Raw genomic sequence first — 19207 nt, 5'->3', positions numbered from 1 at the left:
CTCTGCAGGTAATGTTACTGGAAATAATTTGCTGGTGTCATTAAATTACCCTTGACTTGATTAACACAAGCTTAAAAAAAACCCACAGTATGCAGCTATTCCAACAATGGAATATGATTGTAGAAGTGTGACTTTTCAACCAAATGTACTAGAGAATAAGGATCAAGAATGTTAATGCAGTATGAAAGAGAATGTAGCATAGAAAACAATACTTACGACCCCAAATGACACCTCCTGGTGTAATGGATCATGGGCTAAGAATTGAAGAGGAGCTGAGGGAGGCAACGTTGGTGGATGGGCTGAGGGAGGGTATGTAAAACCTCCTACAGGAAGATGTTCTCCAAGCAATTCTACATCATTTTCTATCCTTTGAAGTGGCTACAAAAAAAACAGAGACACCCTTTGTTGCAATAATAGAGATGAAATCATTTCCCCAGTAAAAAACTGTAGTCCCAGCTGTATATTCTGTGCTGCTGTGATCAATTTTATACTAACTCTGTGAACAACTCCTAGGTCATTAAAACTAACCAAAAAAAGCAAAGATAACACTACACATTTGATATAAATTCACCTTTTCAAGATAGCCATGCTTATAGACCAGGAATTTATGTGATCTAGAAAATATAGGAGTGACCGTAATTTTCTGTATCTTGCATTTTTCAGGACAAATATTTACTCTCCTTCTTGTCAGGCTGCTCTAACTGTATAATATGCCAGACAAAAAAAAAAAAAAAAAAAAAAAAAAAAGAACAACCATGACAAGAACTGAAATTGTGCCAGAAAAACTGAAAAGTAGAGGGAAATCATGGTTATTCCAGTAGATGAAACTGATAATGACATCCAGAAAATAAGCAGAGACTTTCCTAGGAGGGTCATGCAAGCAGTCCTAACAAGTAGTCCTGAGGTTTTAGAACCATGAGATTCCAGAAAAGTTTTGTTTCTAGTCAAATCTATTACATCAGTCAGGTCCAAAAGTGGCCAAGAAACAACCAGGAATTCTCACTGTTTCATAAATCCATAATTTTCTGTTACTGACACTGAATTCCACCATTTCAAGAAATTCAGCTAAGAAAGCCACCTTGTGGAACCAAAGGAATATTCTGTTTTCCTGCTACACACAACAAACAAGATATTCTTAAATCACTATGATACAAGCTTTTTGGCAGAACTGAAAGCTGACAGGCAAGCCTAGTTAGAAAACTATGTAAGCAACTTGAGCTGAAACCTGAGTCCATATATTTTCTAAAGCTAAGTCATGTAAAGATTTCTGCCATAAAAACCCACTTTGTTAGAATGACAAGAGCTGTTCTCCCATCACTGTAATGAAGTGATTTCAATCCTATCCACACCGGAGATATGGCATGAAGGAGTCTCAGCAGTGTTTGCAGCAATAAAGTTATATTCTATTTCTGTGTTACTGAAATACCTGCATCTTCTACTCAGCAGGGCAAACAAATGAACAAGTACTCAGATAACCACATAGAAAGAGTGGTAGGCCAGAACTATAAACCTCATCTCCCCCTAAATCTAAAACAGGGTCACATTTTCCCATGTCTGCATAGTCTGTTTCACTAAGGTAAATCTGCTTAAGCAACAACATCAGTAACTTTCGTAAGTGTAAAGAAAATGTCCTAGGAAAAGGACTGGTCATTTAAAAATTAATCAGGAAGTAATCCAAAAGAAACATGCAATTAAAGCAACACTGTGCTTTTTTCTCTGCTAAGCTTTTCTCCAAGATGCCTACTATATGCTTATACAACCTCCTCCAGATTCTATTCTGCCTCCTGGGAGAGAAATACCGGATGGTGAAGGAAATATCCATCCTTCTGAGAAGTAAAAGCCTATGGAGAAACAGCAAAGACAATGATGAAATCTGAAGTGAAACAGTGTAGAAGTATTTTTTCATTTTCATACCAAGCCGGTATTTCAACAATTTGAAAGAAAATCCTTGTTTCCTCACTCAGGTGTCAGTACTATGTGCCCATCCAGCCCACCAGTTCTACTGAGGGTGGAGTAAGAAGCATTACTTACCGACCGTGACTGCTGTGCTTGGAAAGGAACAAACTGTCCTGGAGGAGGTAAGTGAGGAGGGTGGTGTGTAGAGATATGAGGAGGATGCAAAAGAAATGGGTCACTAGAAATGAGGGGTGGAAATGCTGCATATGGTACAGGTAGGTGCTGGACTGAGCACGCCTGAAGCATCTGAAATAAAATGAAAACAATACATTTTTGGAGCATACACATTCCCTATACAGTGTTCTACATTCTATGCATTTACTATGGAAAGACATAATTGCAACAGAACAGTTATTTAGCCTTGTTGAAAAAGCCTTCAAAATACACATAAATAATAACACATTCAAATACCCAAGGAACAGTGATTACTACAGAACAGGTTCTAGGAAGCAGGAGTGTGACATCTGCTGTGAGCTGCTCATGAGGTCACCAGGAGTCTGGATCGTCAATACTCCAGGATTAGACAGGCTCCTAAGTTATGAGCAGACACCATATCCTAGTTAATTTTATTTTTCCTCCATATCATCATCAAAACAACATGCCAAAGCAATGGTCTTGCAACCACCTTAAGCTCCAGATGCAGGTGAGGGACTTAACTGTCAGATCAGACCTTTGCTGCTTCATATACCATGAATAATTCCTACAGTCTGCTCAGTTTTGCACTTTTGGATGAGTTCTATACTCTAAAAGTAGCTCCTTAGTGACAGATACTACAGGAAATAGCTCTTTTTCTTGCCTTCTTTAAATTCCTGACACAAAAGCAACTTTAGGCACTAATGTTTGAACACTAAAATGATGAAGGCACTGCAGGAGAATAGCAATGTGCTTTGTGGCGTTTTCAGTTCAGTTTTACTTCCACCTTTATATATGGAGGAGCAAGGAACTTGCATTCCCTTTTTTGTTGCACTTTGATCCATTACGAGAGCATCAGACATTTCTTTTACACTTTTATCAATTACAAGACTGTTTAATTAAGATATTAATTACCCAATCTTGAAAAGAAAGACCACCCAGTTTTGAGCTCTCACTTTTTTTTCTTATTGGTAATGTCACACATCATACATTTATATATTGATTATAATAGCATAAAATAATAAAAGGAATTAATTTAAAATTATATTTCTGTAGTGGAGGAAACTATCATCTCAATTTGTATGATCATGACCAAACATGAAACTCCAAATACACCAAAACACTAGTAGATTAATTTGATCCAGCTCCTATTTTTAATTTAAATGCTGACTGGTTCTTTTCCCTCAGTTACTACATAATTTTTTCTAAAAAAACAAAACAAAACAAAAAATCATTAACAGTGTTTCTATGGTTATAATAAATTTTTATTTTATTTTACTAAATTGAAAACTGTCCTCTGAAATAGCTGAAGATCAATTTGCAGGTAGAACACCTCAGAGTCTTTTTCAGAGCATGAGATTCTTTGGGAAACACTGAAATAGGATTCTACATGGTAAAGATTACCATAGCTGCTATATGTTTGGAAATGTTTGACTTGTGCTATGCTCATGTCACTTTGTAAAGTTAGGGCAAATGAGCCCACACTAACTTCCAAGCAGAAAGAAATTAAAAATATATGTTTTTTCATTCAAGCTTTTAAAAAGTTCTTCAGTTTGGAGATATCATAGAATGACCTGGGTTGGAAGGCACCCTAAAGATCATTTTGTTCCAAACCCTCTGCCATGGGCAGGGACACCTTTTACTAGACCAGGTTACTCAGAGCTTCATCCAACCTGGCCTTGAACACTTTCAAGGATGTGGCATCCATAACTTTTCTGGGCAACCTGTTCCAGTGCCTCACCACCCTCATAATAAAGAATTCTTTTTCCTAATATATAATTTAAACCAACTAATTTTCTATTCAAAGACATTCCTCATCTTCCTCTGTCACTACATGCCCTTACCAAAACTCTCTATCCAACATTCTTTTAGGCTCCTTTCAAGTACTGGTGTTAGGGTTCCCCAAGGCCTTCTCTTTCCCAGGCTGAAAAACCAAATTATCTCAGCCTTTCTTTATATAAGAGGTGCTCTATTCCTCTGATCATCTTGGTGTCCCTCCTCTGGACTCACTCCAGCAGTTCCATGTCCTTCCTGTGCTGGGCCCCCAGAGCTGGATGCAGGGTTCCAGGTGGGCTCTCACCAGAGCAGAGCAGAGGGGCAGAATCCCCTCCCTCCCCTGCTGCCCACGCTGCTTTGGATGTAGCCCAGGACACGTTTGGCTCTCTGGGCTGGGAGTGCACATGGCTGGGTCATGTCCAGCCTCTCACCCAGCAGCACCCCCAAGGCCTTCTCACAGGGCTGCTCTCCATCTGCTCAGCCCCAGCCTGTGTTGGTGCAGCACTTGGTTTGGTCTTGTTAAACCATGCGAGATTTCACATGGACCCATTTCTCAAGCCTGTCTATGTCCCCCCAGATGCCATCTTGTCCTTTGAAGAACTTTTAAAACTGATGAAGGTATTTAATAAATGGCATTTATTTACTTCATAGTTACATATGCAGTGAGAGAGACAAACATTATGAAAATAACAAAAGGCAATTGGGAAGTTCACAGATAAAACTGGTGAACAAACTGACATGCTGGAGTGCATGGGCTACCTTGAGATGTATTTTTAGAGGCTGAAGAAATTGGCTGACAGTAACTATGAAAAGTTCAAAGGCAAACGTGAAGTCTGGCACTGGAAAAGAGTAACTGAATGGATCAGGGCACTCTGAGACTAATTGGCTGCAATCAGATTTTCAGAAAAAAGTGGGGCTGTGGTGGACATATACACAGTACCCATAATGTACTCAGTCAAAAAGGCCTGTGGCATGTTGGGCTGCATGGTTAAGAAAGTAACTGGTGAAGCCAGTGAAGTGATTCTGCCCTTCCATTCAGAAACTGTGACATTAATCTCAAGTCCTGGGCCCAGTTTTCAGCCTCCAGTGGCAGAGACAATGACAACATGATGACCAGGTCTTGATGAAAGTCACGATGACCAGTGACTTGGAGAAATCTACATAAAAGAGGTGGCAGAACTAGACTTGTTCTTCTTTACAAAGAGAAAACTAAGCAAAAACCTTATCCCTATGTCTAAGTATTTCTGAGAGTGGACAGGAAGACTCCAAGTCCTCCTCATGAAGCAAAATAAAAGAGCACAATGGGACCAAGATACAACAAAGAAAACTCAAGTAGAAATTCCTCATCACAAGGACAGTCAAATACTGCAGCAGAAGCTTAGAGGAGTTCTGAAATCTCCATACTCGGAAGTTGGTACTGCAGCAGACAACCTCCAGAATCCCCGCTTAACTTAAAACTATTCCCCAATTTCATGCTTTAACAGAAGAAAGCATGAAGTCTCCCTGCTGAGGCTACGGAAACTGAACTGCTTATATTCACCTGTACTGGATCTATTCTCTCAACACACTTGATTAACTGCTGAACATTCAAAATAAAAACCAGAGGTTTACTCCTATATGTATTAAAAGGACAGCTGCATTGTTGAATAACAATACATTTTATGAATTGCACAGATAATACCCTTATTCAAAACATAGGGTAAGATTATTAGTATCATTTGGATGGATTTCTCTAAGCCCCAATACGGTTTCATATTTTACTCTGTTGTTTCTTAGGACATGTCGCTTTTTACCTTGCTGAATTTACTATGAAAGTATTATTCCAGTCTCTGAGTACTTATTCTGAGATTGCTTTGTTCCACTAACACCACCACTAAACCAACGAAAAAGGCTATCTCTCATGCTGCCTCAGGGATACACACCAGCTTATGTAACACACTTTCACCAATTTGATGGGTAAGGGGAACTAATTCTCACAAATACCCCAGAGTTGCCAGCAGCATGCTGCAGACATTGGGATAAATGGTACATGGGCATGATAAATGCAAATTACACTTACTTTTCAATGAGCAGCCTGAAGAAATAAATGGACCATATAAGGGTTTTGTTTCAGAGCCACACAGGCTTATTCATGTCACAGAATGCACCACAGGAAAAGCAAAGCTACATACTGCTGGCAGAGACCAACATTATACCAGCCTCAAAAGTGTTCACTAGACTCTGTATACAGTACCATGTATGACATTATAAAATTATACTAGAAAAATAGATTGAAGCTGGTGTTGTTAGAGAGACCCACTTACTGGGGGAGGCACACTGCAAACTGGAAGGTGCTGGCCACTGAAAACCACTGAGCACCCTGGGACCTGCTGCGTGCTGCAGGCTGGAATGTGCTGGCCTGTGCAAAGTGGTATTCCATGAGGAGCCACAGTTGTCACTGTGTATGAAACAGGAACTGTGCCCTGATGAATCTGCAGCAAAAGGAAAAGAAAATGTATTTAATAACTTATTGCAAAGCCGTAACACTGTTGTACAGCACAGTAAGGTAACAAGCTTTTACTTACAGATCAGAAAAATAATATATCCACAAAAGAAGTGTAAAAGGAGGCACATGATTGTAATTTCTGTTCATTAAAATGTTTTCATCAATGGAATATTTATTGATCAGAATTTCTGGGTAAGAGGGATCTCTCAGCTTAACATGTTAAAACGTCAGTGGCACTGTTCAGCCAGACTCGTCATGAACTTACAGCATAAAGCAAAGCCATTATCTGATCACTAGCAGAAGAAGTGTTAAAAATATAAGTTTATTAGACTGCTAGAATGGCATTGGCTTCCATCCTTTCACTTGGTCACAAATACAAATACTTCCCTGCTGAGAACTGCTCTGCACACATAGTATGACATCAGTGCTATGCAACTGCACTGAATGCAAACCAGTTTTTAAGCACAGATGTTACAGCTGCATTCTGTGCACATGCAGCTTCCAATGTAGACATCCACGTAGCCAGGTCTATTCATGGCTATGTAGCAACTAGTGTACTTGTGCTGTGGCCTGTTAATTTAGTAGACAACAAAAAGGTTACCTCAACAGGATCACAGAATCATTTAGGCTAAAAGACCCCGAAGTTTATCAAGTCCAACCATTAATCCAGCACCGCCACCCCTAAATCACATTATGTCATTGCCACACCTATGTGTCTTTTGAATACCTGCAGGCATGGTGACTCCACCACTCCCCTGGGCAGCCAGTTGCAATGCCTGACAATCCTTTCCATAATTTTTCCTAATATCCAATCTAAACTACGCTTGTGCAATTTCTTGTTCTGTCACTTGCTACTTGGGAAACCAACTCCCACCAGGTTATAACCTCCCTTCAGGTAGTGTTAGAGAATGGTAAGGTCCTCCCAGAGCCTCCTTTTCTCCAGGCTAAGCACACTCAGCTCCCTCAGCTGCTCCTCATGTGATTTGTGCTCCAGACCAAACCAGTTCCATTGCTCTTCCAAAAACATACTCCATAAACGCAATGTCCTTGTAGTGCGAGGCCCAAAACTTCTTTTACAGGTCCTCAGTTGCGTAATTCTATACAAAGTGCTGTCACAGAGAGGAATTATTTATTATCTGGACCAACTATGTATAGAATTTTTTCATATAATTTATGGAGGAGTTGATTACGCCTGAAGGATTAATTTAGGTATGCAACAAAACTATCATGAGCTCTGCTGTCATACAGACAACCAACTATAGGCAATGTGAATTCTTCCTCTAAATAGTACATTTTAACTATTTAATGACTCCTAAGCTAAGGTGAGGTATTTCACGTGAAACAGAATACGTAATTAATAAGTATCATAGCACACCTTTATCACAGGAAACTAATTACAAAAACAAAATAACTTCATTTCAAAGGTTTAAGACAGAGACAAAGAGAAATATGCCAGTTCATGCATTGACAAATTGTTAAGTATGAATTGTTAAGTATCAATCTTCTTCACTAAAAGTGTGAACTTCTTGGGGTTTTTTTCACTGTCTATGGCAATGCTTCATACACATAATATGCAACAAAAACCACCACTCTGTAAGAAGTCAAATAGAATTTAGTGCTCTGTGACTTCATTGTCAACTACGAGATGAGGTGAACTATTTGGTGAGGAGAGGGATCTTCAAGACGGAGGGAAAACCCCCCAAAACCAACCACCACATCTTAAACAGCCTTCTGTGCTCTGAAAATTTTACCTGATCATGAATGTCAACCATCACTGCATTCTGCTGTGGTGGGTGAGCAGCTGGGTGCAACATACGAGGAGATACATTCGGTGGGCGAAAGGCTCGAGGCTCTTCTATTGCTTGCTGCTGTCCATAGGAGAGATGGTGATAGTTTTCGTCCTGGCTAATAGAATTATGTCTAGACAAACGATCTCTCCTTGTTCTCTGACGTCGAACAGGAGGACTGGAAATGCATTAGAAAAATTAGCGGTTATATAAATGACACAAATTCTTTTTAATCACTAAAACACCAAGAAAATAAAATATCAAGGAATTTTTTAAATTGGAAAATTTTCCTGGAACAAATTTATTAGATTGGAATAAAACATTTTTAATGACAGAACTGCTAGAATCCTTATAAATGACACTTTTTCTAGTATGGAAATACTCAACAGAGCATAGCTTAATGCTGTTAGGGAAACCAAGAGAAGAACTCCTATGCAAATATTACTGTGTTAAAAAAATGACACTTGGATTTCCACAGCAGTGGTCAAAAGTCAAGATAGCAATCTTCACGACATTCCCATGCCTTTACTCTATCTAGGTAAAAATCCTTCATTAAATGATCACAGATTTCCCCAGGATCTTTGTTTCAACCACACCACAGATGATTGCTTGCTTAGTGACAGCAGACAAAGCAGTAGACTTCTGTGAAGTAACAAATTAATTTTTCAACTCTCATATGTTCACTACATAACTGAGTGCATTCTAAGATTCTTTCCAGAAGATCCCAGGGAATTATGATTGTGGTATTGTTTCTTTTTCAGAGTGGAGAACATCTGTAGATAAATTTAGACCAGAGCATATACGTCTTTTGAGCAACTGATCTACAGGTGTAGGATTTGATTATGTATTCTTATACAATGGTGTGTATGTTCTGAGCAAAGCTGCAAAGACCTTGAATCAGAACTTCCAGAAATCAGAGACCATTGGCTCAGATTCAGCACTCAGAAAACAGTGCACACAAATGTGATAAACTTACTATGAGAAATCTTGAACAAGTCACTTCTCATTTATTTGGAAGGGGAAAGCACTGAAAGCACAAAATGATCTTGCAGTACTTTCAGCACATGCCTTCCAATCTCCACAACACGCTCAAGTTACAGGTCCCAGAAGCAACAGCAAATTAAAGCTACACAGGGTGAAACCATTTCCCATTTATTGAAAGAGGCTAAAGGACCCAAACTGCAGAGAAGAGACAAAAAGGATCTGTGATCATTATTAGAACATGTCCTCTCCAACACTGCATGGAACAGAACTTTTGCTATTACCAAATAAAAATTAAATAAACCTCCAAGCTGTTGGCAAATCCTAGATAATTCTCAGGTTGAGTCTAACTTTTGTGCTGCATGGAACAGACATACTCAGGGGAAGTGAGACCACATCACCAGCTGCCCAGATGCTACTGTGAGTACGTGATACACTGTCTCAAGCCAGTATTTGTCTACCCTACCTCACCAGAGACGTAATGACTTCATTGCCTCTCTCAGAACTGAAACAAATTCTCACAGGTCAGACAGAAGGCGTAAGGCCAGGCTGTATGTAACACAGCAAAGAAAAACCCAAAAATTTAAAAATGCATAACCACCTTAATTTTTATAAACCACACAGCAGAACATACAAGCTGTGTTTTCTTCTAACCACTGAGAACCTAAATTTAAGTTCTTACTAATATATTTTATCTTAAATCCAGTTTTCTTTCCCGAAGTTTTTGTTGCACTCTGTATTGCTTTATTACTAATATGATATAACTGCTACATTCTCCTTAGGTAAAATTAGCATATATAACTTTTAAGCACAGAACGAGTAATACAGATGTTTTACTGTTTGGAGTACTCAGGTTGTTTTAAATTTTCTATTTCCTGCAATGAAAAAGAAATGGTCTAAACATTTTAATGTAAAAATGCCTGTGTGAGGATTTTTCTTTGGAAAAGTTCCAAAAACATAGAAAAGTTACAAAAGACAGCACCACTGCTTCAGAACAGAAATTATCTTAATTGCCACCAGTACTTCAACAAGGTGGCTTCTTAGACAAGGTTGTTCTCATAAAACTAGTCTTGCCTCTGTCTTGGTTAAAAGGCCTGGTTTTAGTTGCCTATAAACCCAGAATTATGGAAAAAGCCAACAAGGACTGGCAAAACTTCTGGAATGTCTTTTTAAATGAATGAAGAAATATCATTCTCTGGTAAAAAGCAAAGCTAGATTTTTTTTCCTGTGCAGAATTGTAAACATACTAACCTTTCAGTCAGCAAAATTCAGAGCATCTGGATACATAATCAGTTTCTGAATTATTGGAAATTACTTCAGAATAATTGGCAAGACATGGGTCTAAACTATTACTGAACTTCAGCAAAGAACTTGTGCTTAAAGACTTCAAAAACAGCCACAAAAAAATCCTCTGTTACTACATGCACAGTATAAACATGGTAAATGCCAGGTTAAAACAAAGAGACAGGATGAAAGTGGTGAAAAAATTGCAGGAATTCCTACCCTCAGGTAAGAACAGGCATCAAAAGGTATCCATAACTGCAGAGTTAGTATGTGCAGATCTTAGTATTTCTAACAAGGGTGATTTCTTTGCAGTAAGACATTCTTGAATCCCTTTAGTTCAGAATTACATTCAAGACAAGGAGGAAAGGAAGCACAGATGAAAGGTAAGGCACAGCAATGGTACAGATCCCCCCATTTCACAATGACTGATAAAGATAAATTGGAATGGACTTCTCTGTTTCACACAGGCATGCATCATGCTTTTACATTCATAATTTATCTGTACAATATAAAAGTATCTAGACAAAACTAACCTTTCTGCAAATTCACACCAGAAGGCTATCTTTTTCAATGCACTATTTATTTGCTTACAATGAATCATTATAAAAAACCACAACAAATTAGGACACTCTTTTTTTAGGCACAGTACAAAATTACTGATACCAAGAGGTAAGGTCAAAATAGTAAGGCAGGTAATGGAAAAAAAAAAAAAAAAAAAAAATCCAGGTAATAAAAAATGCCAAGACAAACTGTCCTGACCAACAGGAGTCAACTGGTAGGATGAAAGAGTTAATGCTGATGACACTGGGGCAGCAATACCCACACTAGACACACTTCAAAGCTATTGCCTGCACTTGCCCTAGCTTGTTTCCTTGAGTTCAATGACCATTTACAGCTGGAGTGCACCTTTCATCTTATCTTAACCTGCAAACCTGGTGAACTCTGAAACCATCCTGCAATGAGAAGAGAAAACAAAGCTGGGAACACAAAAAATTTGCTTCAAAGCACAGGCATAACCTCACTTAAAGCATTAATAACAGATTCACTTATAATTATCTTAAGGAATCAAGCTTTTGATCCATGAGAATGGCTATTAGTTCTGGTATGAATCCAGAGCACTCTTAAGATTCAGGAAGACTCCCACAAAACAAGAAGCATGTATATATTGTTGTCCCTAAAAATCCTGGTTCCCCAATGGGTTAAAAAATGCTTCAACTCAAATGCAGGGAAACAAAGTACCGACACGTTCAAATGTCTCTGATTTGTGTTAGAAAGACTTGTGTTATTACCCAGGAACAGGTGAGCTGGCCATAGAAAGAGTAATGTTTGTGTCCATAAAGCTGCAGCCAACCTAACAGCTTCTGCCAAACCGAAGATGACTTTCTAATGGAATGTCTCCCTCTTTACAAATAGTTTACTTGCAAAAGCCACAGGCTACTACCTCAGTAGCACTTGACTGCAACTGAGTATCAAGACATTTGTCCCATGCATATTCACCCCTTACACATTTCCATTTTCATCCTCCATCCCAAAGTATACCCAAACTGTCTAGATTCTGCTATCTAGCATTTAGCTTGTTAAGCATGCTGTTTATCTTTGCAGATGTTAATGCACATTGCAAAGAAATTTGCGTAAGCTGACTGGACACCAAACAAAAATGACTGAATGCACATACTCTAGGCATCTCAGTTCAAACCATTTGACTGAGGTCAAGATCATTTTGTGGGACAAATACCCCTAACAGAGCATCCTTGTACCAAACTACATGAAAGGTACGATCTTTTGTCTTCACAACAACCCTTTTAAATTCACAATTCAACCTTTTTCCTAAATCTGACGATCTGCATTGAGAGCTGCGTATTTACTGACTGAAAGCTTTCAAATTCATTAAGCTGAAGCAAAGATACAAAATTAGCATGCTCTAAACTCTCTTGCTTCAAAACTACTGGCTGATCACTGTTGACAAATTTGATTTGTGGGATCTGAAGAAAATTAGCTACATATACCTTAAGCCTAAAATTCTTATTAATGAAAAGGGATAGACACTTTTTTTCATTTTTTTAGTACAAACCAAGCGAAAACATTTCGTAGAAGCGAACAGAGACAGTGTGTTTTAACTTGCATATGATGACTCAGTATATTTGAGGCAGAATGTGAGGCAACGGAAGCTTCTGTTCTGGGTAATTAGTTTAACTAGAACAGCAAAAAATTTGTCGGTTTATGTTTTGCTAGAGTATCATCCATCCAGGCCCCAGTTCCAACCTCTCTCTTCTATGACCACTTGAACTTACTCCAAAATCTCTGCTTTGAGAGAAGTTAATGAACCACAAGGTAAAACCAACATGAAAATCTAATTACTATTACAGGTGAATCACCCACCTCAGCAAACGTTTGACACTATACTAACCTCCTCATCTCCCTAGCTGGTATCACTCATCTTTATTTTGATTGGTTTTATGTACAAAAATAATTGTGACTGTAATGAAAATCATGGTATTACATGAGTAACACTTAACACTTTTAAAAGTACCCTGATAAGAGATTTTTCCTTGAGCTTTTCTACATGCTTTTTGCCTCAGTGCAGAGTAATAAAGAATTAAGTTCAGAATAAAACATGGAGCACTCTTTTCTTCAAGCTGACTTTTCACACAAATTACAAGAGGATGCACAAGCCTGAATTACTTCCAGTAACTTTTTCGTCACAACTACATTATCTTACTGCTCAAAAGAAATGTCAACATGTTTACCATGTGCAATCTAGTCAGTGCCACCCAAAACATCCCTTCCTTGATCTAAAATCAGAAAGAATAAAAACTTGTTTCCCAAGCTACACCTGGGGCTTACTTACCTCCTCCTGTTTCGTGCAGGTGTGTTGCATCGTTCCCCTGAGAAGTGGTGTTGGTTGGGTCGGGTCAAAGGAGGCTGCCTATTTGATGTCATCTCCCATGGTCGCATTGGTGGTGATGGGGCTGGTGATGCTGCTGTGTAGTCAAAGACTGAATGGGAAAGGCGTTGTCGCTTGGGACTAGGACTGTCTTCGCTCTACGCCAGTGCAAAGAAAACCAAAACAAAACAGAAACAAAACCCACCTCCAGATGAGTGAATTAAAATCCATACTTCAGCACCGCTTTGCACCTAGCATTTAGGAGTGACTCATTAAAGACTGAAGACTTAAACAACAAGAAATTTAGCACCTGCAAGTATTCACCCTTATACTGTGCTTATAAACACAGATTTTTAATGGTTCCCTAACCCCTGCAAGCATTATTATTTAAATCATATTTCAGCAGCACTAAAATATAAAAACTCCAACTTCCATGCAAAATTAAAACTCTATCCAAAAAGAGTAACATGAAGAAAATAAGGCATCACCTATTTTACATTACTCCTGCCTTAGCACTTACAGGCTACTGAAGCATGGGAAGATGTATGAACACAGTCTTCACAGCAGTGGAATCTGTACTAGTCAGGAAGCAGCTGCCACAAAGAGCTTGCTGTCTGCATTGCACCCCCTTCCTATCAGGTTTGTATTTGGCTAATCAGACACAGAGATGCTTTATCCTTCTAATTATTCAGGTAATTATAACCATTCATACACATAACCTGAAAAAAAAAAAATCATCAATCTCTGGTTAAGTTTGTCTACTTCATTAAAATTTCACAAGGCCAACAAATAGCCTGAAGTTTCCAGTGCCAGTGATGTGAAGGCTATTCATGTCCAAGCAATGTTTTCCCAGTTGGTTATGAGTACAACTACTTTTCACTGTGTGTCCAATGCTATCAAACAATTTAATACAGCTGCCGTTCTTCTCAGAAGTTCACACCAATGCCTATGAAGCCAGCAGCAAATGCAATAAACATCCCTCCACCCCACTATTCTGTCAAAGTTAAAACACAGCATGCTGACAAAAGGCATGACAATTGAAAACAGAGAAAAATACACATCATACTTCAGAGATCACCAACTGAACAAAAACTGAAAGCAGATGAACTACCACTAGAACCATCCTTGACTCCAAACATCATGTGAACTTCTCTGACAGAATTCCTAGTGCAAACAAACTTGTAGTATTTAGTTGCTCTCCACCTTGTCCAGTCACTCCATTTCTCTTTCAGTACACCACAGCACTATTTCAATTACATTTGCATGTAATTGCAGATAGCTGAAGCACAGAAGACAACTTGTCTGCAATGGCTCTGTGTTCCAGAACTGTCCACTCCCTCTCAATTCCTAGAGGTCTCACTTCAGACTTAATTGTAGACTGGACTGTGGACCTCTCCTGGCTCTTATCTTTACAAGGGCTAAAATTTTATTTTCTGAACTTAGTAAAGTTGCTTCTTGGTAGGTTCCCAACATATAGTTTGTACTCCAGCCTTCTTTCCAGTACAAGGACACTCCTTTTAGGAAGTAGTAGTTTTGTCCATGTATTCAAGAGAAAAAAGGTATTTTCCATCTCTTTGACTTGTGGCCATTTTTTATAAAATTTTGGAGCTTTTCAGTCTCTTGTTTTCAAATATTTTAACACAGATTGTACTTCTTCCCTACTGTATCTTCTCTAAAACAGTCAGCTTCCTTAGGGAACCAACCTAATAACGAATACATCTGTTTGTTGCTCCATCTCTTTTGAACTCCTCAACCGACTGCACTTTAACTTTTTAGAGAAAAACAGATCAACAGGCAGGTATGCACCTGATGGTTCATGACAGTAGATGTCAATGTGAAGGGTGACTGCTCCAGAAGGCTGCTTGCCCTGAGAAGCTCAACGCCAAAAAAACTGGAAGAGATAGCCAGTAAGTGCCTTGAGAGCACAGCTTCTGTGAAAACATGTATTTTATTAGATTTCAGAGAACACTGCCAAGGACAAATCTTAAAGGAACTATACTACAAGAGTCAGAGAAGGATGATTTGTGGCCCAACTTTTTACACCATGATGACTAAGCTTATTCAAAGAGAAAGACAGGTAATAAAAATGCTGGTAAATTAGGTGTGCTAGGATTTTGCGAGTGCAAAAGGAAAGGTCAAAAGGAGGAAGAAAAGACTGGATTTAGTGAAGCTAAAGGCAGAGGACAAAACCTTGAAAGAATACAATAACCACTCCTGTCTTAATACAATCTACACATACCTTTGGCTGGGGATCTCCTGCTGCTACTGCCCTAATTTAAATGTGACACCCTTCCCAAGCATTAACACTAATATACCCTGCCCCATAGAAAGCAGTCTTTTTCCTTTTTTTTTTTCCTTTTCACTTTGGAAAAAGGAGTTCTTCTATTGTTGTTATTATTATTATGAGTATTATTAATATTATTATTCTTTTCCTTTTGCATCAGGAGTGCACCACTTCAAAGACTGTGAAGATGCAAACTGCTAAGTAGTTTGCCTTCATCATTACTCCAGATTACTGTCACAGCTATTTCAAACTCCTTAAATGCTAACTACCCTCTGCAGTTAGCAGCAGTAATTTTACTCAAAGTTGTTCCCATTAGAAAGAAAATAAAGGTAAATTTTTTTTTGGAACTACATGTACAGAGATTTTAAATGCATTTGTGTCTTCTTCTGAACTGAAAAAGAAGTAACCTAAAGCTAAGTTCAACTTATTTGTAAACAGATGTTATAAAAAACCCAAATACAAACCTAATTAATTGGAGATGTAGTGTTTTGTCTTAGTTTTTATTAAAAAACCAACTATCGTGTGGTAATTGTATCAAGAGAATACTAGCATGCAGGAAAGTACAAGGAGCTAGTAAGAGACACATATCCCGTATAATTTTGTTTTAATGTTATTTTCAATCAGCATGTACAATAACTATATCTTGACAGTATGTTTTTTCAATCTACATTATTACTGGTCAGTAAGTTCAGTAGTTTATTTATGGAATATGATACTTTACACAATGACAGGAGCTCTCCAAATCCCAAATCACTCTTACTGCTTCTCGTTAGTATTCAAAATATTTTCTGGGACTACTACCACTTTTCCCAGCCATACACCATGTATTTTTCTCATGTCCAACAGGCAACAAGAACAGACTGGATGGCAGTTATCAAGAACACTCTACCTAGCTTTTAAAAAAGATAAACTCGCTGCCTATCTTTAAAAAACACTGAACCAAAAGAGCAGGATGAACAGATTACTTTGTATTTAAAGGAAGTAGTGTCAGACTGTTACTAGTAAAAGAAGCAGTGTATATCAGGCCACTAAAACCTACAATCTCACCCCTGAAAGTCAGCATTTCACTGACACTCCTAAAAGTTATCATTTCACTGACACACATAGTACCATTTTGTCTAATTCTTATCTGTGTACCCCATAAACTCTCATAAGTGTAAGGGTAATCAAGGTGAATAAGAAGTATGCCTATTTGTAAAACAACCTTTAGAAGTGTTTGTTCTATTTCTGTATATGTTTCTTGTGGTAAGGTTTTATTTGAAAGCTTTTTCAATTTTTTGGGAAAAAGTAGGTATTTTTACCAGGACAACACCCTTTGAGGTGTGTCTTTTTCACTGTCCTTTCCAGTAAAATTATAAATACTGCATCTACACTCTGATTATTAATTATCACAGAAGGGAATTATTATCAAAGGAATTCCTGCAAATATCTGAAAATCAGTTTCCTCTCCAAATCCCTATATATTCCCACTCAATGATCCTATGAAACACAAAAAACTTCTCCATACCCTCCATCTCAAATTCATGGAATACACTACATCTATCCTGCAGCCCACAAAATACCTGTATTTTAAAAGTAAACTAATACTTCAAGATTATTCTCATGCATATCCCATAGAAGGCTTTACACAAGGACAATCTGATGTGTATACCCCAAAAAACCCTACCAAGCTGAGAAGAAATAAATGAGCTGCATGTTTCCTCTTCACAAGTACATACTGAAAAGGAAATTATTTTTCCCCATGATACAAGTTGGTAAACATCAACATTTCTAAGCATTTTCAAATTTAACTATAGGCATCTAATGGCACTCAGTACTCTGCATATCCCATCTGCTCCAATTCTAACAACTGTAATTTGAATTACATTTCAACATTTCTGTTAAGGTCTGATTGTACCTACAGTAACAGTATGTTCTTGGGCTGAACAGTTACATCCAAATGCAGTAGCTTATTCATAATCCAAGACCAACCTAACTGTAAGTACATTTTTTGGCCTCGGCTGAGTAAGCTCTGGAAGAACTGTACCCCACAGCCCTAAAAACAAGACAAGGGAAATCACTCATGCAGTGGGATGGAGCCATTGTGGGCCAGACGGCTTTGGAAACATTACTGCCTTCTTCCATCTCTTCCACAGAAAGCAGCAGCCGTTTAACTTAGGTGTGGCATCACAAAGTAGAGTTTACAAGTCCACAGAAGTGCCCTGCAGCTGGCACTATAGATACAAAATCTGCAGGAAGTCAACAAAGTAATTCAGATAGCTACAGCCCCTCCAGCTCCAGCCACCAAGAGACTCACCCACTTCCACCACAGGCACTGCAAACCTGGTTGATGCAAACATCTCCAGTGAGAATCCAGCTGCTGGCCTAGTTTCTACTCAAGCTGGTCTCAGCTAGCCCCTGCAGCACTCACACACATGGTATAGAAAGTGACATTACATGGAGAGACAGTTAAGAAAAGATGTAATAAAACAGGAGAGACTGCAGGGATCAGGTACAGAGCTCAGCCAGAAAAGCATACTACAGTTCACCTGTATCAGCCCTTTTTCTGTCTGGCCCTGTTTTGTCCCTTTCCCAACTCTCCTCCCTTGCAAATCACCTTCTCAGATGGCAGTCTACTGACCTGCCCCAACATCCTGGACCCTCAGGTTTGCATCCTTATCAGTAACAGAATTCTTGTTCACGTGCATTTTTCTGACAGCTCATCAGTTAGTGTGAGAGACAAGGTTTTGTTTCTTGTCTCTGTCTCCATGAAGTTTGCTTCACAGGTTTGTGTCTCTCTCCACATCTTGTTTATGGTTTCTTCCTTTCCCTTATAATGCCATTTGGTGAGGTCTACAATCAAATAATCTCCCTAAAATAAACACTCTTACATTCCAAACACCCTCTTCAATCAGTGACGGACCAGGTTTTTCTGCCTCCCTCATTTTTTGGTTAAACAGATTTGTACCTCAAAATGTTCCTATCTATTACAGCTTTTTATTCCTTGATCAGACACAACTTACACAAGCTGATAGTCTCTCCTTCCACATTCCTTTAGAGATCACAAAATCCTTTCACAAACAACATGGAGTACAATTGTAACCACTCTGTCAACTCGGGAAGAGTGAAATGAAGACTGATTATTAAAACAGTAAAAGCTAAGAAGAATATGGGAATAAACAACAGCCCTTTACCCTTGTCCTAAACAAGAATACTTAATGAAAATGCAAAGGTTTGGTGTAGCGGATGAGAAGAATTTGTTATGGTAAGTTTGTCTCTCCCATCGTTGGAAATGGAAAAATGGAAAATTCCACAAACGCTGAAGGGTTCGATCTGCAGCCTTGGAAAGAGCTTAGGTTAATGCAGTGATGAAGGTACACAGACCTTTGGTAGAGAAATTATTAACTTATGTTTCTATAGTTTTAAGTAAGAATATGTCTTGAGTAAGTAAGAAATTATATTAAGTAAAACAGTGTGAGGTTTGAGCTGTAATAGTGTGACTTATAGAACAGGTTATAGATCTAGAAACTACAACAGAGGTGTGTATGAGTACGTGACCTGTCAGCTTACTGGCTAAGAGACAGACACAGTGCAGCAAAATTAAGCAAAGGTGATAGGTTAATAAATGAAAATAAGCTTTGTGTCAACTGCCTATTGGG

General features: G+C 38.5%; 1 protein-coding gene across 6 annotated transcripts in view; it reads right to left on the bottom strand.

Moving 5' to 3' along the window:
• RNF38 (ring finger protein 38) overlaps positions 1 to 19207 on the bottom strand; it is a 104115-nt gene that overhangs the window by 14289 nt on the left and 70619 nt on the right. For 4 of the 6 annotated variants that reach the window (XM_086866661.1, XM_086866662.1, XM_086866663.1 and 1 more), the window contains 5 exons: positions 13250 to 13443; positions 8101 to 8314; positions 6168 to 6335; positions 2032 to 2202; positions 217 to 378 (listed from right to left, as the gene is read on the bottom strand). In XM_086866661.1, the coding sequence (XP_086722787.1) occupies positions 217 to 378; positions 2032 to 2202; positions 6168 to 6335; positions 8101 to 8314; positions 13250 to 13443 (909 nt within the window). Of the gene's footprint in view, positions 1 to 216; positions 379 to 2031; positions 2203 to 6167; positions 6336 to 8100; positions 8315 to 13249; positions 13444 to 13805; positions 14005 to 19207 lie in introns of all 6 variants that reach the window. The other 2 variants (XM_086866664.1, XM_023943821.2) reach the window with 1 other exon arrangement.

Source organism: Cyanistes caeruleus, chromosome Z, assembly GCF_971803275.1.
Source record: "Cyanistes caeruleus chromosome Z, bCyaCae1.hap1.1, whole genome shotgun sequence".
NCBI lineage: Eukaryota > Metazoa > Chordata > Aves > Passeriformes > Paridae > Cyanistes > Cyanistes caeruleus.
The sequence above is the reverse complement of the archived record's forward strand: the minus strand, read 5'-3'. Positions and strand labels throughout refer to the sequence as shown.